At 45.1% G+C, this 17,164-nt stretch overlaps 1 protein-coding gene across 1 annotated transcript; it reads left to right on the top strand.

The window, feature by feature from the left end:
- The first annotated feature begins 5,048 nt into the window (after positions 1-5,048).
- On the top strand, positions 5,049-15,315 carry LOC117656377 (general transcription factor II-I repeat domain-containing protein 2-like). The gene is made up of 5 exons (XM_034404538.3): positions 5,049-5,193; positions 5,531-5,701; positions 7,993-8,159; positions 9,410-11,228; positions 14,901-15,315. The coding sequence occupies exons 1-4, from the start codon at positions 5,064-5,066 to the stop codon at positions 11,219-11,221; spliced, it is 2,280 nt and encodes a 759-aa protein (XP_034260429.2). The 5' UTR covers positions 5,049-5,063; the 3' UTR covers positions 11,222-11,228; positions 14,901-15,315.
- The last annotated feature ends 1,849 nt before the right edge of the window (positions 15,316-17,164 follow it).

Genomic DNA, 17,164 nt, shown 5'->3' with positions numbered 1-17,164 from the left:
GGGGGGCGTAGAAAAGAGGAGGGCGCCTGCGGAAAGGGGAGGGGGGAGGCAGCTGGAGAGCTGCGCCTGCGCAGTTGCGCCCGCTTGGGCTCTGGTTTCCCACGTTATTTTCTGGCCCGACTTGGAACTGGGTGGGTGGGCTAGAAATTCACGCGTGGGGCGGGTCCCCATATTGCAAAGGCAAAAGGTCCAACACCCCCCCAAGCAGAAGACTATCCCATTTTCAAACAAGTGGCTGGCCAGTCTCTTCTTAAAATCCTCCAGGGATGGAGCACCCACAACCTCTAGTGGCAAGCAGTTCCACTGGTGAATGGCCCTCGCTGTTAGGAAGTTTCTCCTTCCTTCCAAGTGGCTTCTCTCCTTGAATGAAAGTCTGTAGCGGTTCTCCGTCATCCAGGTCCCTGGTTGTCCCAAAAGTGGTTTTTTTTTTCTTTTTCTGGAGGCAACTGGACTTCCTTGTTTTTTTTTTCTTTTGAAGACATTTCGCTTCTCATCCGAGAAGCTTCTTCAGCTCTGACTGGATGGTGGGGAAGGGAAGGATTGATACTCCTTGCAGACAGCCGGTCATTTGCATCCTTTTTGGAGTTTCCATCCGTTATTTCTTGTCCTGCCTTCAGGGGCTTTGGCGAATAGCTTGACGCTCCCTCTTCTTTGTGGCAGCCCCTCAAATACAGGAAGGCTGCTATGATGTGCCCCCTAGTCGTCCTTTTCTCTAGACTGGCCAGACCCAATTCCTGCAACCGTTCTTTCTTTCTTTTATTAGATTTATATACCGCTCTACTCCCGAAGGACTCAGGGCGGTGAACAGGCACAAAAAATAAAATACATAAATACAAAAATTTAAAAGCAAAAATAAAACCAGATTAAACAATTTAGCCCGAGACAAATTTAAAACATCCCAATGTTTTAGTCCCTAGGCTCTTAATCATCTTAGTTTCTCTTCTTTGCACTTTTTCTAAAAATCTTAATCTCTTTTTTTTGTTTGCTTGGCTGGCTGGGGAATTCTGGCTGGGAGTTGAAGTCCCCATGCCTTAAAAGTTGCCGAGTTTGAGAAATATTGCTACAGGCCCTTGCTGCCTCTGCGGCTGTTTCTTCATCTCCCTCCTTTCCCCAGTATTGCCATCAATAATTCCTCTTCTCTCTCGCTTTCTCTCTCATGCTCTTTCATCCCCACATCCTCCTCTTCAATCTTTCCTCTGCTCTGGAGGTTTCTCCCATCCTAGCCAGCCCCTCAGTTGCATGCAAAAATCTCCACCATCTCACACACGCAAATTGACAGTCAGATCGCTTCCTTAGACAAACGTTCATTCTTTGCAGCACACCTGATACCTTCCATCTCCATTCCTGCCACTCCTTTTATATAGCTGATTCTATAGCTGCACAACTCAAATCAAGCGATTAAGCGGCTTACAGTTCTAACATTACGGAACAATTAATTTAATTTAATTTAATATTTAAATTTATATACCGCCCTTCTCCCGAAGGACTCAGGGCGGTGAACAGCCATAGATAAAAAACATAGAATGCAAAATTTAAAAACAATTTAAAAATATATTAAGCAATTTGGCCCAACAGTTAAAATCCCCCATTTAAAATTCAAATTAAAATTACACCATTGGAGAGTTAGGCCAACCCGGCTTGATGAAATAAAAAAGTTTTGAGGGCCCGACGGAAAGTACGTAGATCCGGAAGCGTCCGTATCTCCGGGGGGAGCTCGTTCCAGAAGGCAAGTGCTCCCACAGAGAAAGCTCTCCCCCTGGGAGCCGCCAGTTGACATTGTTTGGCCAACGGCACCCGGACGAGCCCCTCTCTGTGGGAGCGTACTGGCTGGTGGGAGGCTCTCGGTGGCAGAAGGCGGTCTGGTAAGTATCCAGGTCCTAAGCCATGGAGCGCTCTAAAGGTGGTCACCAACACCTTGAATCGCACACGGAGGACCACCGGGAGCCAGTGCAGCTCACGCAGGAGAGGTGTTACATGGGAGCGCCAAGATGCTCCCATAATCACCCACGCAGCCGCATTCTGGACCAGTTGGAGCCTCCGGGTGCTCCTCAAGGGGAGCCCCATGTAGAGAGCGTTACAGGCGGGAAGTGACGAGGGCATGAGTGACCGTGCGCAAGGAGTCCCGATCCAGAAAGGGACACAAATGGCGAATCAGGCGAACCTGATAGATAGCCCCCTTGGCCACGGCCGTCACATGCTCTTCTAAAGACAGCCGTGCATCCAGGAGGACACCCAAGTTGCGAGCCCTCTCCATGGGGGCCAGCGACTCGCCCCCAATAGTCAGAGATGGAACCAACTGACTATATCGGGATGCCGGGAGCCACAGCCACTCGGTCTTTGATGGATTGAGCCTGAGCCTGTTTCTCCCCATCCAGATCCACATGGCCTCCAGACACCGGGACATCACGTCAAGGGCATCGTTGGGGTGGTCCGGGGTGGAGATGTACAGCTGAGTGTCATCAGCGTACTGATGGTACTTCACCCCGAAACCATGGATAATCTCACCCAGCGGTTTCACATAAACATTGAACAGAAGGGGCGAGAGGACCGACCCCTGTGGCACCCCACATACAAGGCGCCTCGGGGTCGACCTCTGGCCCCGCGTCAACACAAACTGCGACCGGTCAGAGAGGAAGGAGGAGAACCACCATAGCACGGTGCCCCTCACCCCTAACCCCTCCAACCAGCGCAGCATGATACCATGGTTGATGGTATCAAAAGCCGCTGAGAGATCTAATAGGACCAGGACAGAGGAGCAACCCCTGTCCCGAGCCCTCCAGAGATCATCCACCAACGCAACCAATGCCGTTTCCGTGCTATGCCTAGGTCTGAATGAAAATAATAAAAATAAAAATAAAAATACATTCAGAAAAGAATTGGTGCATCTTCACGTTTCTCCGTCCTTCTCTTTTTCCTGTTTTTAGAAAGGATTTTACCGTTGTGAAAAACAACACACACGAAATCATATGCAGCACAGGTTGTCCTCCACTTTCAAAGGCTCACTTAGTGACTGGTCAAAGTTACAACGGCACTGAAAAAAGTGACCGATGACCATATTTCACACTGACCGTTGCAGCATCCCCAGGGTCACATTTATGACGGTCGCAGTGTCTCGGGGTCATGTGTTCCCCTTTTGCAACCTTCTGAAAAGCAGTGGGGAAACCAGAGTCCCTTAACAACCATGCAACTAAATTAACAAATGTAGTGTTTCACTTAACAGACGTGGCGAGAAATGTCATAAAACGGGGCTCAATTGTAGTCGTAAGTTGAGGACTACCTCTCCTTGCTTTTCACCATTTCTGCATTGTTCTCCATTTCTCTGGTCAAAGCACAAATTAAACTTGGTTGTTGACAAGCTTCTTGCATTTTTTAACCTGCTTTTGAACCGCTAGGTTGGCAGAAGCTGGGACAAGTCAAAGGAGCTCACTCATTACGCGGCACTAGGGATTCGAACTGCTGAACTGCCAACCTTTCGATCGACAAGCTCAGCGTCTTAGCCACTGAGCTAAGCCACCAGATAGATGATAGGTAGATAATAATGATGGATGGATGGATGGATGGATAGGAAGGGATGTAGATGATAGATATGGATGGGTGGGTGGATGGATGGCTAGGTAAGTGGATGATAGGTAGGTAGATGATAGATAAGGATGGATGGATAGGAAGGGATGTAGATGATATGGATGGATGGATGGATATCTAGCTAAGTGGATGATAGGTAGGTAGGTAGATGATAGATAGATATGGATGGATGGATGGATAGGAAGGGATGTAGATGATAGATATGGATGGATGGATGGATGGATGGATGGATGGATGGATGGATGGATAGCTAGCTAAGTGGATGATAGGTAGGTAGGTAGATAGATGATAGATATGGATGGATGGATGGCTAGCTAGGTAAGTGGATGATAGGTAGGTAGATGATAGATAATGATGGATGGATGGCTAGCTAGGTAAGTGGATGATAGATATGGATGGATGGATGGCTAGGTAAGTGGATGATAGGTAGGTAGGTAGATAGATGATAGATAAAGATGGATGGATGGATAGGAAGGGATGTAGATGATAGATATGGATGGATGGATGGATGGATAGCTAGGTAAGTGGATGATAGGTAGGTAGATAGATGATAGATGATGGATGGATGGATAGGAAGGGATGTAGATGATAAATATGGATGGATGGATGGGTGGATGGATAGCTAGGTAAGTGGATGATAGGTAGGTAGGTAGATAGATGATAGATAAGGATGGATGGATGGATAGGAAGGGATGTAGATGATAGATATGGATGGATGGATAGCTAGGTAAGTGGATGATAGATAGATAGATGATAGGTAAAGATAAAGGTTCCCCTCGCACATACGTGCTAGTCGTTCTTGACTCTAGGGGGCGCTGCTCATCTCCGTTTCAAAGCCGAAGAGCCAGCTCTGTCCGAAGACGTCTCGTGGTCATGTGGTCGGCATGACTCAACGCCAAAGGCGCACGGAATGCTGTTCCCTTCCCACCAAAGGTGGTCCTTATTTTTCTACTTGCGTAGCCTAGATATTAATATATCGACTGCTTATTTTATTTGCATGAACCCGACATATCTTAAAATGAAATTTGTAACTTAATATGTAACTTCTTGAATTTCTTAAACCTTACAAAATACATAATATAATACATAAGTGGTTGTCCACTAGGACTCCCAAGATCCCTCTCGCAGTTACTGCTATTGAGCCAGGCACCACCTATATTATAACTGCTCATTTGGGGGGGGGTTTGGCCTAAATGTAGAACCTTCCTTTTCTCATTATTGAATTTCATTTAGTAGGGCCAACGTTCAAGTCTGTCAAAATCCTTCTGTATCTTAAATCCTGCCTGGGCAGGGGGTTGGACTAGAAGACCTCCAAGGTCCCTTCCAACTCTGTTATTCTATTTCTATTCTAGCTATTTTCTGAAGCGTTGGCTTATTCCTGCCAGTTTGATGTCATCTGTCAAATGTATTGCGTGTCGAGGTCCTGGCCAACTTGGCTGATTTTCCCAAAGCAAAAAGCATGATGCTCAGATTTTTTTGGGATGGGAGACCACCAGGAAATCTCAAGCGGGGAACAAAGATCCCGGGAGAAAGAAAGGGAGAGCCGCCCGCTTCCACACTGCCAGCCAGAAAACTCCATGGTGCCACAAGCCAAAGCTACTAGGAATCAAGGTTTCTTTTCTTTTTTTTTTTTTTTTTTGCAGCATGGGGGATTCTGGGAAGTTGAAGTCCAGGCATCTTAAAATGGCTGCGTGTTTTTTTTTTTAAAAAAAGGGGGGGGGTAAACTGAACCAACGGTGGACCCGGAAGTGCTCTCCGTGCTTGCGCCTCTTGTTTGCGAGTCTATGGAGAGGAGCGGCGAGGCGGGCATAGGCGGGGCCTGTTGCTGGGGAAAGAGTCTGAGTCTGCCGGCCGGCCGGCGCATTACGTCATCCCGGCATGCTCCGCGCGGCTCCGACTTTCCACACCCCCCCCACCTCATGTTGTCTCCTCTCTCCCTCTTTCTGAGGTAAATCCAAGATGGCGGCCAGCAACTACTACAAACTGAAGGACGCGGCCGTCGTTGGGCCCCAGCGCGGGTTTTTTAGAAGGGGGATTTTTGGAGGGATCGGGTGTGAGACGGCCCTCCACGCGTACGCCGGCTGGCCCTCTCGGCCGTCTTGTACAACAGCCTTGCTAGGTAGGCCGCTGTTCTTTTTCTTGTTTTGTTTTTTTTTGTAATGGCGGTTACACGCCGGAGTGGTTGGGCCGGCTTTTTCTTTCTTTTTTTTTTTTTAACCTCTGCCGGGATAGGGAGGTTTTCGCGTTATATTTATTATGTATGTGTGTGTATACACACACACACATATAGGGGTATATGTAAAAATTAAATAAATAAATAAAATAAAATAAATAAATAAAATAAAATAAAATTGCTTAGCGCATTGTAAGCCGCCCTGAGTCTCTGGAGAAGGGCGGCATATAAATCAAATTTTATAGATATAGATATAGATATATATAATCTGATTTATATGCCGCCCTTCTCTTATATATATATATATAAACATTGATAGGACGAGGTATTGCTCCTGTCATCCTCCAGCCGTGGATAATGGGGCTTGGAGTCGTCGTCGTCTTTCCCCCCCACAGAGGGGAAGGAAGGAGTCCTGATTTTGGGGGGGGGGGTGAGAATTCTTGTAGGTTGTTGAAGGGTTGTTTTTTTCGGGGGGGGGGTTGGGTGGAGCTCATTCCAGAGGTTTTTTTTTTTCTACAACAGCCCGACCAGGTTGGCCAGGGCTGGAAGAAAGCACCTCTGCTGGTGCCCTGCCTGCTCTGGGCTTCCCTCACGAGGCTGGCCGTGGGGTGGGGAGGGTGCTAAAGGGTCCTTCTGGAAACCCCCCCCCCATTAGCCCCCTCCAGTAGAAGAGACTGGAGGGATGAAGAGACCTGGAAAGATGGAAAGTTAGCACTTTCGAGAATTTTTTTTTAAAAAAAGGCAGAATATTCTATTTCCCCAAAGGAGAAACTTTTGTGCTCTTGGAAAGCAGCCCCCATGTCTTTCTTAATAAGCCCCCAGCAGGACTGGGCCAGCCTGCCTGTTTATTATTTATTTATTACATGTATTTATATGCCGCCATTCTCCCAAAGGACTCAGGGCGGCGAACACAAGTTAAGAAACAAGTACAATAAAATCATAAATTAATCCAAATAATTAATTAGTGGTAAATAAATCTAATAAATCTATTAGTAGTAAATAAATCTATCTACAACAGGAATCTCCAACCTTGGCCACTTTAAACTTGGGGGACTTCAACTCCCAGAATTCCCCAGCCAGCTTTGCTGTCCCCCAAGTTTAAAGTGGCCAAGGTTGGAGACCCTGCCCTGATATACAAGAACAAAAGACCTTCAGCCTCAGGGTAATGGGATTAGGCAGGATGGATAAAAACCGATGTTTTGTTTTGTTTTTAATCAGATTTTTAAAAAAAATTAAATCGGATTTTTTTATTTGATTTTTTTTTATCAAATTCATTTCAATGAAATGCTTTCTGGAGTGAAAAAAAATCTTATCTAAAGATAGTTTTCTATTTAAGATGCATTGATCTATTCATTTGCTTAGCGTATGGCGAATAGATGGACGTAAGGTAAAGGTTCCCCTCGCACGTACGTGCCAGTCGTTCCCGACTCTAGGGGGCGGTGCTCTCCATTTCAAAGCCGGAGAGCCAGCGTTGTCCGTAGATATCTCCGTGGTCATGGGGCCGGCATGACTCAACGCCAAAGGCGCACGGAACGCTGCTCCCTTCCCACCAAAGGGGGTCCCTATTTTTCTACTTGCATTTTTTTTTACGTGCTTTCAAACTGCTAGGTTGGCAGAAGCTGGGACAAGGAACAGGAGCTCACCCCGTTACGTGGCTCCAGGGATTCGAACCGCTGAACTGCTGACCTTTCGATCCACAAGCTCAGCGTCTTAGCCACTGAGCCAATGTTAATGTCCAGTTCACCCAGCCATTCAAGGATAGGGCGGTCCACGTTGAAAAAAAATCAGTCACCAGGCCGGTGCAAGCACTTGATGGACATTCAAACACAATGTGATGGACATTTTGTCGAGGAGCACCACAGTCACGCTGAGGACGATGACAACTGTGGGGTCCTTGGTGCTCTCTGAGCTTGTTTGTTTTCTTGCACATGTTTCCTGACCCAACTAGGGAATATCATCAGTGCTAGAATGGGGGAGTAGAACAAGGAGGAAAGGTGGAGGAGGAGAACTGTGGGGTCCTTGGTGCTTTCTGAGCTTGGTGGTTTTCTTGCAGACATTTCATGACCCAACTAAGGAACATCATCAGGGTTGGAATGGTGTGGGGTTTGCTCTGTTCATATACAGTGATTGCCCTGCCAATGCCAAGGTTCCCTTGGTAGTTCGGGTATCGCATGATTGTTTGTCTGACTGAAAGTCCTGGAGGTTTTTTAGATTTTAAAGGGGCTTTTCCTGTTTAGGATCTAGCCAAGTTCAGGTGAGGAACAGCCTAAAATCATCAGAAGAGGTCAAAGAGGTGCAAGCAATGGGGGCATCTGAGGCCGAAGAGCTTCCGCTTGGCAGTTCTAGAAAGAGTTTTGGAGACCTGCGTGATGTGCAACCAATGGGCCACAATTACGTGGAAGAGGTGAGTCTGGGAATTGGAGATGATCTTTTGCCATGAGGGTGATTTTTTTATTGATTTGCTGATTAAATTTATACGCCTCCTGTCTCACAATTCAAAGCCACTCTGGGCCCCATCAGCTGAAATTCCTAGCTCCTATCAAGTCAATCCCCTCTTTTCTGTGACAGCTCCTCAAACACAACAATATTGTGTCTTCACCACCACCACCATCCGATCCTTCTCTTCGATAGGCTAAACCAGGGGTCGATAGGCTAAACCAGGGGTCCTCAAACTGCCCCCCCAGGCTGGATACAGCCCACCAAAGCAATTTATCCGGCCTGCACGTCATTCCGAGCCGGGACACACGCTGAGCTGTGTGCCAGCTGTCCCTCAGATGTGCAACATGTACAGTCTCCTGCAGGCCCGCCGCCATCTTAATATCCACCTGCTGGCTTGCATGTATAATGAGTCCAGCAAGGTCTCCTGGAGAGCGCATGCATCGGCTGAGTCCTTTATAGTGCCCTAGCTGGCTTAGCCTTTGCCAGAGGAGAGACAGAGATAGTTTTCCCCGTCAGTTGGAAGGGAAGAAGAACCAGGCAGCAGGCTGAAGAGCCATCCAAAGGGCTGCATAACAAATATTAATTAGGACATGATTCTCTCTTTTTTTAGTTATGCTGGCTGGCTCATTTAGCACTGTATTTAGGTTGCTATTGGAGATATGTGTATAAGGACACTGGGGATTGCTAAGGTGAACCTTTTACCAAGGCGTACTTTGATTTTTATTTTTAATCAGGATATGTGCCTTTATTATGTGCAAATTATCAATAAATATAATTAATACAATAATATATTATATATGCTCTCCTTGGCAATCTTCACATGTCTCCATACACATTATATACACACTTTATCTCCATTAGCAATCTAGTGACAGTAATAATAAATCTAATCTGGAAACTGGGGAGAATTAACTGATTCTTGCAGCTGCAATGACAAGTGTAAGTGATCGGCAGCCACTCCTACACTTGTACAAAGTATTGACAGGCTGAGAGACACTGGCACTGAATGCACAGATTTGTACACCCGAGGATTACCACTAGCTGTATTCAGGGGCGATCCTCCAATCCCAGCCAAAGACAGCCCCTGGGTGTGTGGATCTGTGCATTCACTGACAGCTCCTCTCAGCCTGTCATTACTTCTGTGCTATAGTGATCCCTATTTTTTGTAGCGCTGCTTTTATTGGTATCTTACTAATAGCAATTTTTAATCCCTAGGAAAGAATTATGTCCAGGAAAAGAAAAATTGATTCTGAGTGCAGGATCTTCAAAGAAGGGTGGACTTACGATTACTTTTTCATGCAGTATAAGGAAAGAGCTGTTTGTCTGATATGCCATGATTTAGTGGCTGTGTTCAGGGAATACAATTTGCATCAACACTACAAAACTCGACATAAAGACAAATATGATTGTTTGGTCGGACAAGCAAGAAAATACAAAATATTAGAACTGAAAAATGGATTGATAAGTCAGCAAAATGCTTTCGTGAAGCAGGAGCAGCTAAATATTTCATCACTGCGAGCAAATTTTCAAGTTGCCAAGCTAATAGCGCGCACTGGCAGACGATTTGTAGAGGGAGAATTTGTTAAAGAATGCCTCCTTTCTGTTGCCAAAGAGATCTGTCCAGAGAAGGTGGATTTATTTAGTACAGTGAGTCTTTCAGAACCTACAATTACACAAAGGATTGAAGAAATGGGAGACAATTTGCATCAGCATTTGCAAAACTCCTCAAAAAAACTTTGCTATTTTTCGTTGGCACTCGACAAAAGCAATGATGTTTGTGATTCTGCACAACTTCTAATTTTCATTCGTGGGACAAATGATTATTTTGAAATCACAGAGGAGCTTGCTGCACTGAAAAGCATCGAAGGAACAACAGCAGGAGAGAGTATCTTTGAAAAGGTTCGCCAAACTATGAATGATTTGGAGCTGGACTGGGCTAAACTAGCCAGTGTGACAACTAATGCTGGTCCTAGCATGGCGGGGTGTATGAAAGGAGTGGTTGCACACATTAACAAAGAGATGGACAAACACAATCACTCGCATCCAATAGCCATACACTGCCTCATCCACCAAGAAGCACTGTGTTGTAAATCACTGAAGTGGGACTCTGTCATGAAAGTTGTGGTATCTTGTGTTAACTTCATTAGGGCACATGCACTAAACCACAGTCAGTTTCAGGAATTTCTATCTGAGCTAAATGTTGCCTATGAAGATATTTTTTACCACACAGAAGTCCCTTGGCTGAGTCAAGGGAGAGTTTTGAAACGTTTCTATGACTTACTTCCACAGGTTTCTGCTTTCCTAATTTCCAAAAACAAAGAAGTACCAGAGCTCAAAGATGAAGAATGGAAATGGCATCTTGCCTTTCTGACAGATGTGACAGAGTTACTCAACAATTTCAGTGAGCAGCTTCAAGGCAAGGGGAAGCTCATCTGTGATATGCTTTCACATGTGAAGACATTTGAAGTAAAATTGAATCTCCTCATTAAACAAGTGAAGGAGGAAAACTTTTGCCATCTCCCTACTGCTCAAAAGCTGTTGGCTGAAAAACCAACAGTTGCATTCCCAAACAAAAAATGTGTGGATTCACTGGAAATGTTACAAAGGGAGTTTCAAATGAGATTTAAAGAGCTGCGTGCACATGAACAGGACATACAGCTTTTCCGGAACCCATTTTCTGTTGACATTGAAATCGTGGATCCAATTTTCCAAATGGAACTGGCCGAACTACAAAATTGTGACTCTCTGAAAGACGCATTCAAGTCAAGCAGCCTTACTCATTTCTATGCATCTCTCCCCTCTGAGACGTATCCTCACCTCAGGAACCATGCACTCAAAATGGTAACCATCTTTGGCAGTACCTATGTCTGTGAACAGACTTTTTCCCGAATGAAACGTCTGAAATCCCCAACCCGATCCAGACTGACTGATGAACACTTGCATCACTTGTTACGACTGGCAGTGACAAATATGGAACCGGACATCGACTATCTCATCAGCCAAAAGCAGGCCCACACTTTCCCCTGAAATACTAGTAGGTTTCTGTTGGTTAAAATTGTTCTTCGTTTTAAATATCATATTATTTCATGGTTTTTTTGCAGTACAAATAAGATATGTGTAGTATGCATTGGAATTCGTTCATGTTTTTTTTTTCAAACTATAGTCCAGCCCCCTCCCCCAACAGTCTGAGGGACCATGAATTGTGGCCCCATTTGAAAAGTTTGAGGACCCGCCTGGGCTAGACATACCTAGTTTTATTTATTTGGAAAATTTATATTGCTGCCTACTTGCTCAAGGCGGCTTACAGGAAATAAAAACACAGTATAAATGAAATAAATAAAAATAATAACCCCCCATTCCCGCTCACTCACACTCATACCCCCCATTTAATGGCCTCTATCCTGCTCTGGGTTCCCCAGGCCCGCTAGCAGAACCACATCTTCAGGGCCTTCCGAAAGAGTGTCAGAGGGGGGCCGGTCTAATTTACGAGGGGAGGATGTTCCAGAGGAAAGGAGCCACCACGGAAAAGGTAGTTGCTTCAACTCTTCATCATACAATTTAACCTCTAGCGCCCCTGATCATCTTTCTTACTCTACAACAAAGCTTTAGCTTTCCATCCCATCTTAGGGTGCTCAGTGTGGTCCAGTCCTTTCTCTATATAATTCAACCGATAAAGAAAATGTGTAATATTAACATTCAAATTAAAAATAGTGTTATAAAAAATTAAAATCATAGAACCATGACAAGCATCAAAGGAGGGGGGGAATCCTAAAATGGCCATTTAACATTGGATTAGCTCTACAAACAAACTGATTGCAATGCCCAGTTTTTGACAGGTTGAGATTGCAAGGCAAGGCTGTGGGAGGTAGGAGGGGGCAGTTTGCTTCCTTCATTCTCTTCCCCAGCTGTGTAGGATGAAAACTCTCCATAATCCCCAGCCAGCACAGTAGGTATTGTCATTCAAGAGCGTCAGGTTAGGGAGGCTGTTCAAGGAGATGGCAAGCAACGTATCAACCACGTTCCTTTCTAGGGTTAGGCAGGGACTGATCCCAGGTGAGTTTGGACTGGTGCCCTCGTCTAAATCCACCAGTTCCGATTTTGACTTAAGAAATGAGAGCAAAGGTATTAAGCCTGTTTTTCCCAAGATAATCCTCTTCAGCTGCTTCAACCTTTGGCCCCTGAAGTTCCCAGCAGATGTGGGTGAGCTAAAATCGACAAGGCTTTGCGTAGGATGAGGACCCAGATTGTTGGGGGTGATATGCTGACTCTGTAGACTGCCTAGAGAGGGCTGTAAAGCACTGTGAAGCGGTATATAAGTCTAAGGGCTATTGCTATCTGTCTACCTACCTACCTTATCTGTCTGTCTTAATCTCCCTCTCTTTCTATTTTATCTATCTTCTGTTTATCTACAATCTGTGCTGGCACAGTGGTTAGAATGCAGGCTAATTCTGCTGGCTGCCAGCAGTTCAATCCTGACCGGCCCAAGGTTCACTCAGCCTTCCATCCTTCCAAGGTTGGTAAAAGGAGCACGCAGATTGTTAGGTGCCATAGGCTGACTGTCTAAACTGCTTAGAGAGGGCTGTAAAGCACTGTGAAGTGATATAGAAGTCTAAGCGCCACGGCTGTTGTCCGGGTTGGAGTGTACCAAATGCAGCCTCCACCTGGCTCTGTGTCAGCATTTCTGAGTAGCAGTGTGTGTATCAAGCTACATGCATGCAAACCCCGATAATAATCATTCCCCCCCCCTCACTTTCTACCAACGGACATGGCTACATGGCAATATGTACGTATACACACACAACACACACAAACCCCTCAGCAAAATTTCTTTACCGCTTGCCCAGTTGCATAGGTAGTCCTCATTGAATGACCACTTGTTCGGGGATTGGAGTTACAGTGCCGCTGGAAAAGGGAGGCTTGTGTGTTTTCTTGCAGACCTTTTATCAGTGAACTGATGATGCTATCTAGTTGGGTAATAAAACATCTGCAAGTAAACAGTTCAGGTCATAAGGAAGGTTGTAAAATGGGGCAAAACTCAGTTAACGTCTTGATTAGTCACACAAATTTTGGGCTCAGTTGTGATTGTGAGTCAAGGGCTACCTATAATGTGACCAAGAGCAGGGAGCTGTCTGGTTCCTACTTGGCAGCAAATGGCTCTTTCAAGATCTGCCAACTCCCAGATTAAAAGAGAAAGTGAAACAACACAAACACCCATCTAGCCCGGAATTTCTTGCAAGACGTCAGCTGCTGAAACAATTTCCCAGGAGAGGGGATTTCCGAGTGACCAGCTCTGCGCCCAGTTTTAACCATTAGTAACTTTTAAGTAGTTTTCCTTCTCGTTTGTTTTTCTCCAATGCCACTGTGATAGGAAGACCTTCCAGATCTTTGGTGGGAGAGCCCATCATCCACCTCTTGGTACTGTGCATACTTTTCATTTTGGAGTTTCTGTGGTTCAACGTTGTGCTCTAAACCAGGGGTCCCCCAACCCCCAAACAGGGCTATGCAAGCAAACACCCCATCCGTGGGGTGCAGGCATCATGTGAAACCACGTCCCTTCCAGTCTGCGGAAAAACCTTACTCCATGGAACCGGTCCCTGTTGCCCAAAAGATTGGGGGCCACTGGTCTTAACTCTGTGCAGACCAAAACCCCCCTCCCCCCCAAAAAAAAGTCAGCAGCTCTTGGTGGCAATGGATGAATGTAGCCGTTTCTACTTTCCTCTTATTTTCCCAATTTTGAGTTTGGTCACAGGATTTAGGGGGAAAAAATTAACACAGATCATCTAATGCATTTTCATGCGTATTTTTCCCAAAGATTTATGCACTTTTTTGAGAATTAACTACAAATACGAATTTCAAAGGAAAGCTGTGCGCTATTTGCCTACTAGTCCTAGAGCACAGTATGAAGTAAGGTACCTACCAAATTCTATTGGCAAATATCTATTTGTTCGTTTATAGTTGCTTTATCCTCCTCTAGTGAACCCTCAGGGCAGCTTCAAGTTAATGTATTGGACCATAATATTTGCTGGTATTAACTTATTTAGATTTGTGTGTGTTTGTGCATGCACGAATATCTCTCCGTCTTCTCCCTCCCTTCCTTCTTTCCTTCCTTCCTCCCTCCCTCCCTCTTTCCTTCCTCCCCAGAGTTATCCTGCTGTAAGATGGGTGGCCAATAAAATGTATAAATAAATAAATGGGATAGCGTATTTTTCGGAGTATAAGACGCACCTTTTTTTCCCCTTAAAAGTGGGTGAAAATTTAGGTGCGTCTTATACACCAAATGTAGCCCCGCCCACCCACTGGCCCCCACCCTTTGGCCTCTGCCGCGCAGGAGTTACCTCCTTGCAAGCAACAGCAAGAAAAAAAACAGCTCCTTTCAGCTTCAGCACAGCCTAATTAGCACAAGTTGATTAGATCAGCCTCCCAACTCTCAGCTGATTTGCTCTCAGCTGCTTTGCGCAGGGCTCTGCTGTTTGCTTGCAAGGAAGAAAATTGCTGGAGCAGATTTTTTTTTCCCCCTTGTGCTAATCAAGCTATGATGAAAATGAAAGTAAAGCAGGCTGTTTGCTGTAACGAGCAAAATTGCTCAGAGGCAGAGGGAGATTTCTTTTTCTTCTTTTCCTCACCAAAAAAGGTAGGTGCGTCTTATACTCTGAAAAATACAGTAAACGATTAAAATATTTCAACACTCCTTTCTTCTCTCCTGCAGTTCTCAGCACTTGGGTAGATTCCTAGTTGAAGTGCCCCGTTCAGTAATCGGAATCATGCAGGCTGTGCTCTTCCTGGATTCCCTGACCGTCTGTGGAATCCAAAGTTGGATTTTGAAGAAGCAGGCAAGACAGAGTATTGGCGCTTTTGAACTTCAGTGTTGCAGAAGACCATGGACTGCCAAGAAAACTAGGACAAATCAGGCCAGAATTCTTACTCAAGTCCACAATTACTTCAATTACTTTGCCAATGTTTTTTTAAACAGTTTTATGTGTATATTTTCACATTACATACATAAGTGCTTAGTGAACAGCACTTTGTCTGGATCAATTTATTTTTATACAATAATATTTTCCCGTTCCTAATTTCTACCTCTACTGTCCAACCATTTATAAAACAAGTCCCATGTTCAAAAATATTCTGTGTCTTCTTTTTCTTTTATTTTTAATGTATATCTATTTATGCACAATCTTAAAAATTTTTAATTGGATCTGTGGGGGGGTTTCTCATTTTTCCAGTACTATGCTTAAACAATTCTTGCTGCGGTCAAGGCATGTAATATTAAATATAGATTCCCTTTATCATACCTTTCAGGTATTATGCCTAGCAAGAATATTTCTGTCTTATAATCTATGTGTTGTTTTAACATTTTCTCCAACCACGTGTGTATTTTTGTCCAATATTTCTTTGCTTTTATACATGGCCACCACATACGATAATACGTCCCTGGTGTCTAGTTACATTCCCAACATTTGGCGGACATACTTTTAAACATCTTTGCTAAACTTGCCAGTGATAGATGCCACCTATAGAGCATTTCATATACATTTTCCTTATATGCAGTTGACATTGTCAACTTACAGTTTCTTTCCCAAAGCTTTTGACATTCGTCTAATCTATAGTACAGTGATGGCTAACCTTTTCCGGACTGAGTGCCCAAAGCACGTGTGCATGTGAATCCCCAAAATGCAATGCGTGTGGCCCCTGTGCATGCACCCGATCCCCATGCATGCATGCACATGGCTCTGCACCTGCAGCCCCCTGCACACACCCCGCCCCCTGCACATATGTTGCAAAGATCCGAAGACCAGCTGGCCAGCGAGTGGCGCATGCGCAGCAGAGCTGAACTAGGGGCATCAGCTTGTGTGCCATCAGAGAGGGCACTGCATGCCACCTCTGGCACGCGTGCCATAGGCTCGCCATCATGGCTATAGTATATCCAAAGTTCTTTGCCCATACTACCTGTGTTTCCCCGAAAATAAGACCCTGTCTTATTTTTTTTTTTGCCACTAAAAAAAGACACCAGGTCTTATTTGGGGGGGGGGGGGTTTGCCGTCCACTGACTTGCCTCCACTGACTCGCCTCACTTGCGCATGTCGCCCCCAATCTCCATTGACGCATTGTTTCCAGAGATATTTCCTTACCTAAAAAGAGAAACAAAATCGCCAAGGTTAAGGGGAAAAAGCAGTGGGAACAACTTCCTTCTAGCTTCCTCATTAAGTTTCCTTGTGGGAATCTGGCAGGAAGGATCAGCAGGCAGGTAAGTGGCTGGAGAGAGAGAACAAGGGGATTGCAAGACTGGCTGGGAAACTGTCACAGAGCATTGGAAATAAAGATCCTTTGACCTTCAGCAGCCAGTAGCATTGAAGCAGCCACAACTTCCCCAAATGTCATTCTCTCTGGAGTCATGGGTCGCATTTTGGGCGCATTCTGTAAATTAGCCCATCTGAGGTATCTTGGTTCAAAAATTGTTGTCCCGTGATGCACCGTTTTCACACAGCTAAAGGTCATCACAAAAAGACTTTTGGATTGAATTGGACTTCCAGTCGGCTCCAGAATTCAATGGGGGGCTTCTGGTTAGGACCTTTGTGGCTCTTTGAGTGTTTAAGGTTGCCGACCCCTGGTATAAACTATTGGCCAGGCCGATCCAGGTTTAGGATCTCAGTCAGCATCTCTGGATAGGGTCAGTCAGTCAGTCTGTGTATCTGCGTGTGTTAATAAAACATTACAGTTTTTTGTTTTTGTTTTATTCTTATTTATTTATTTATTTATTGGTTGGATTTATATGCAGCCCTTCTCTGGAGACTCAGGGAGGCTTACAATGTGTTAAGCAACAGCCTTCATACTTTTGTATATACCTGCTTAGTAGGGCTTCCCCCCCCCCCAGCGGTGTTCTTTTTTATACAAAGTCAGCTTATTGCCACCACAAACCGGGTCCTCCTTTTACCTACCTCGGAAGGATGGAAGGCTGAGTCAACCTTGCCA

The sequence above is a fragment of the Pantherophis guttatus genome, chromosome 1 (genome assembly GCF_059756535.1).
Source record: "Pantherophis guttatus breed Tessera chromosome 1, ASM5975653v1, whole genome shotgun sequence".
Taxonomy (NCBI): Eukaryota; Metazoa; Chordata; class Lepidosauria; order Squamata; family Colubridae; genus Pantherophis; species Pantherophis guttatus.
Note: the sequence above shows the minus strand (reverse complement) of the source record. Positions and strands in the feature narration are given on the sequence as shown.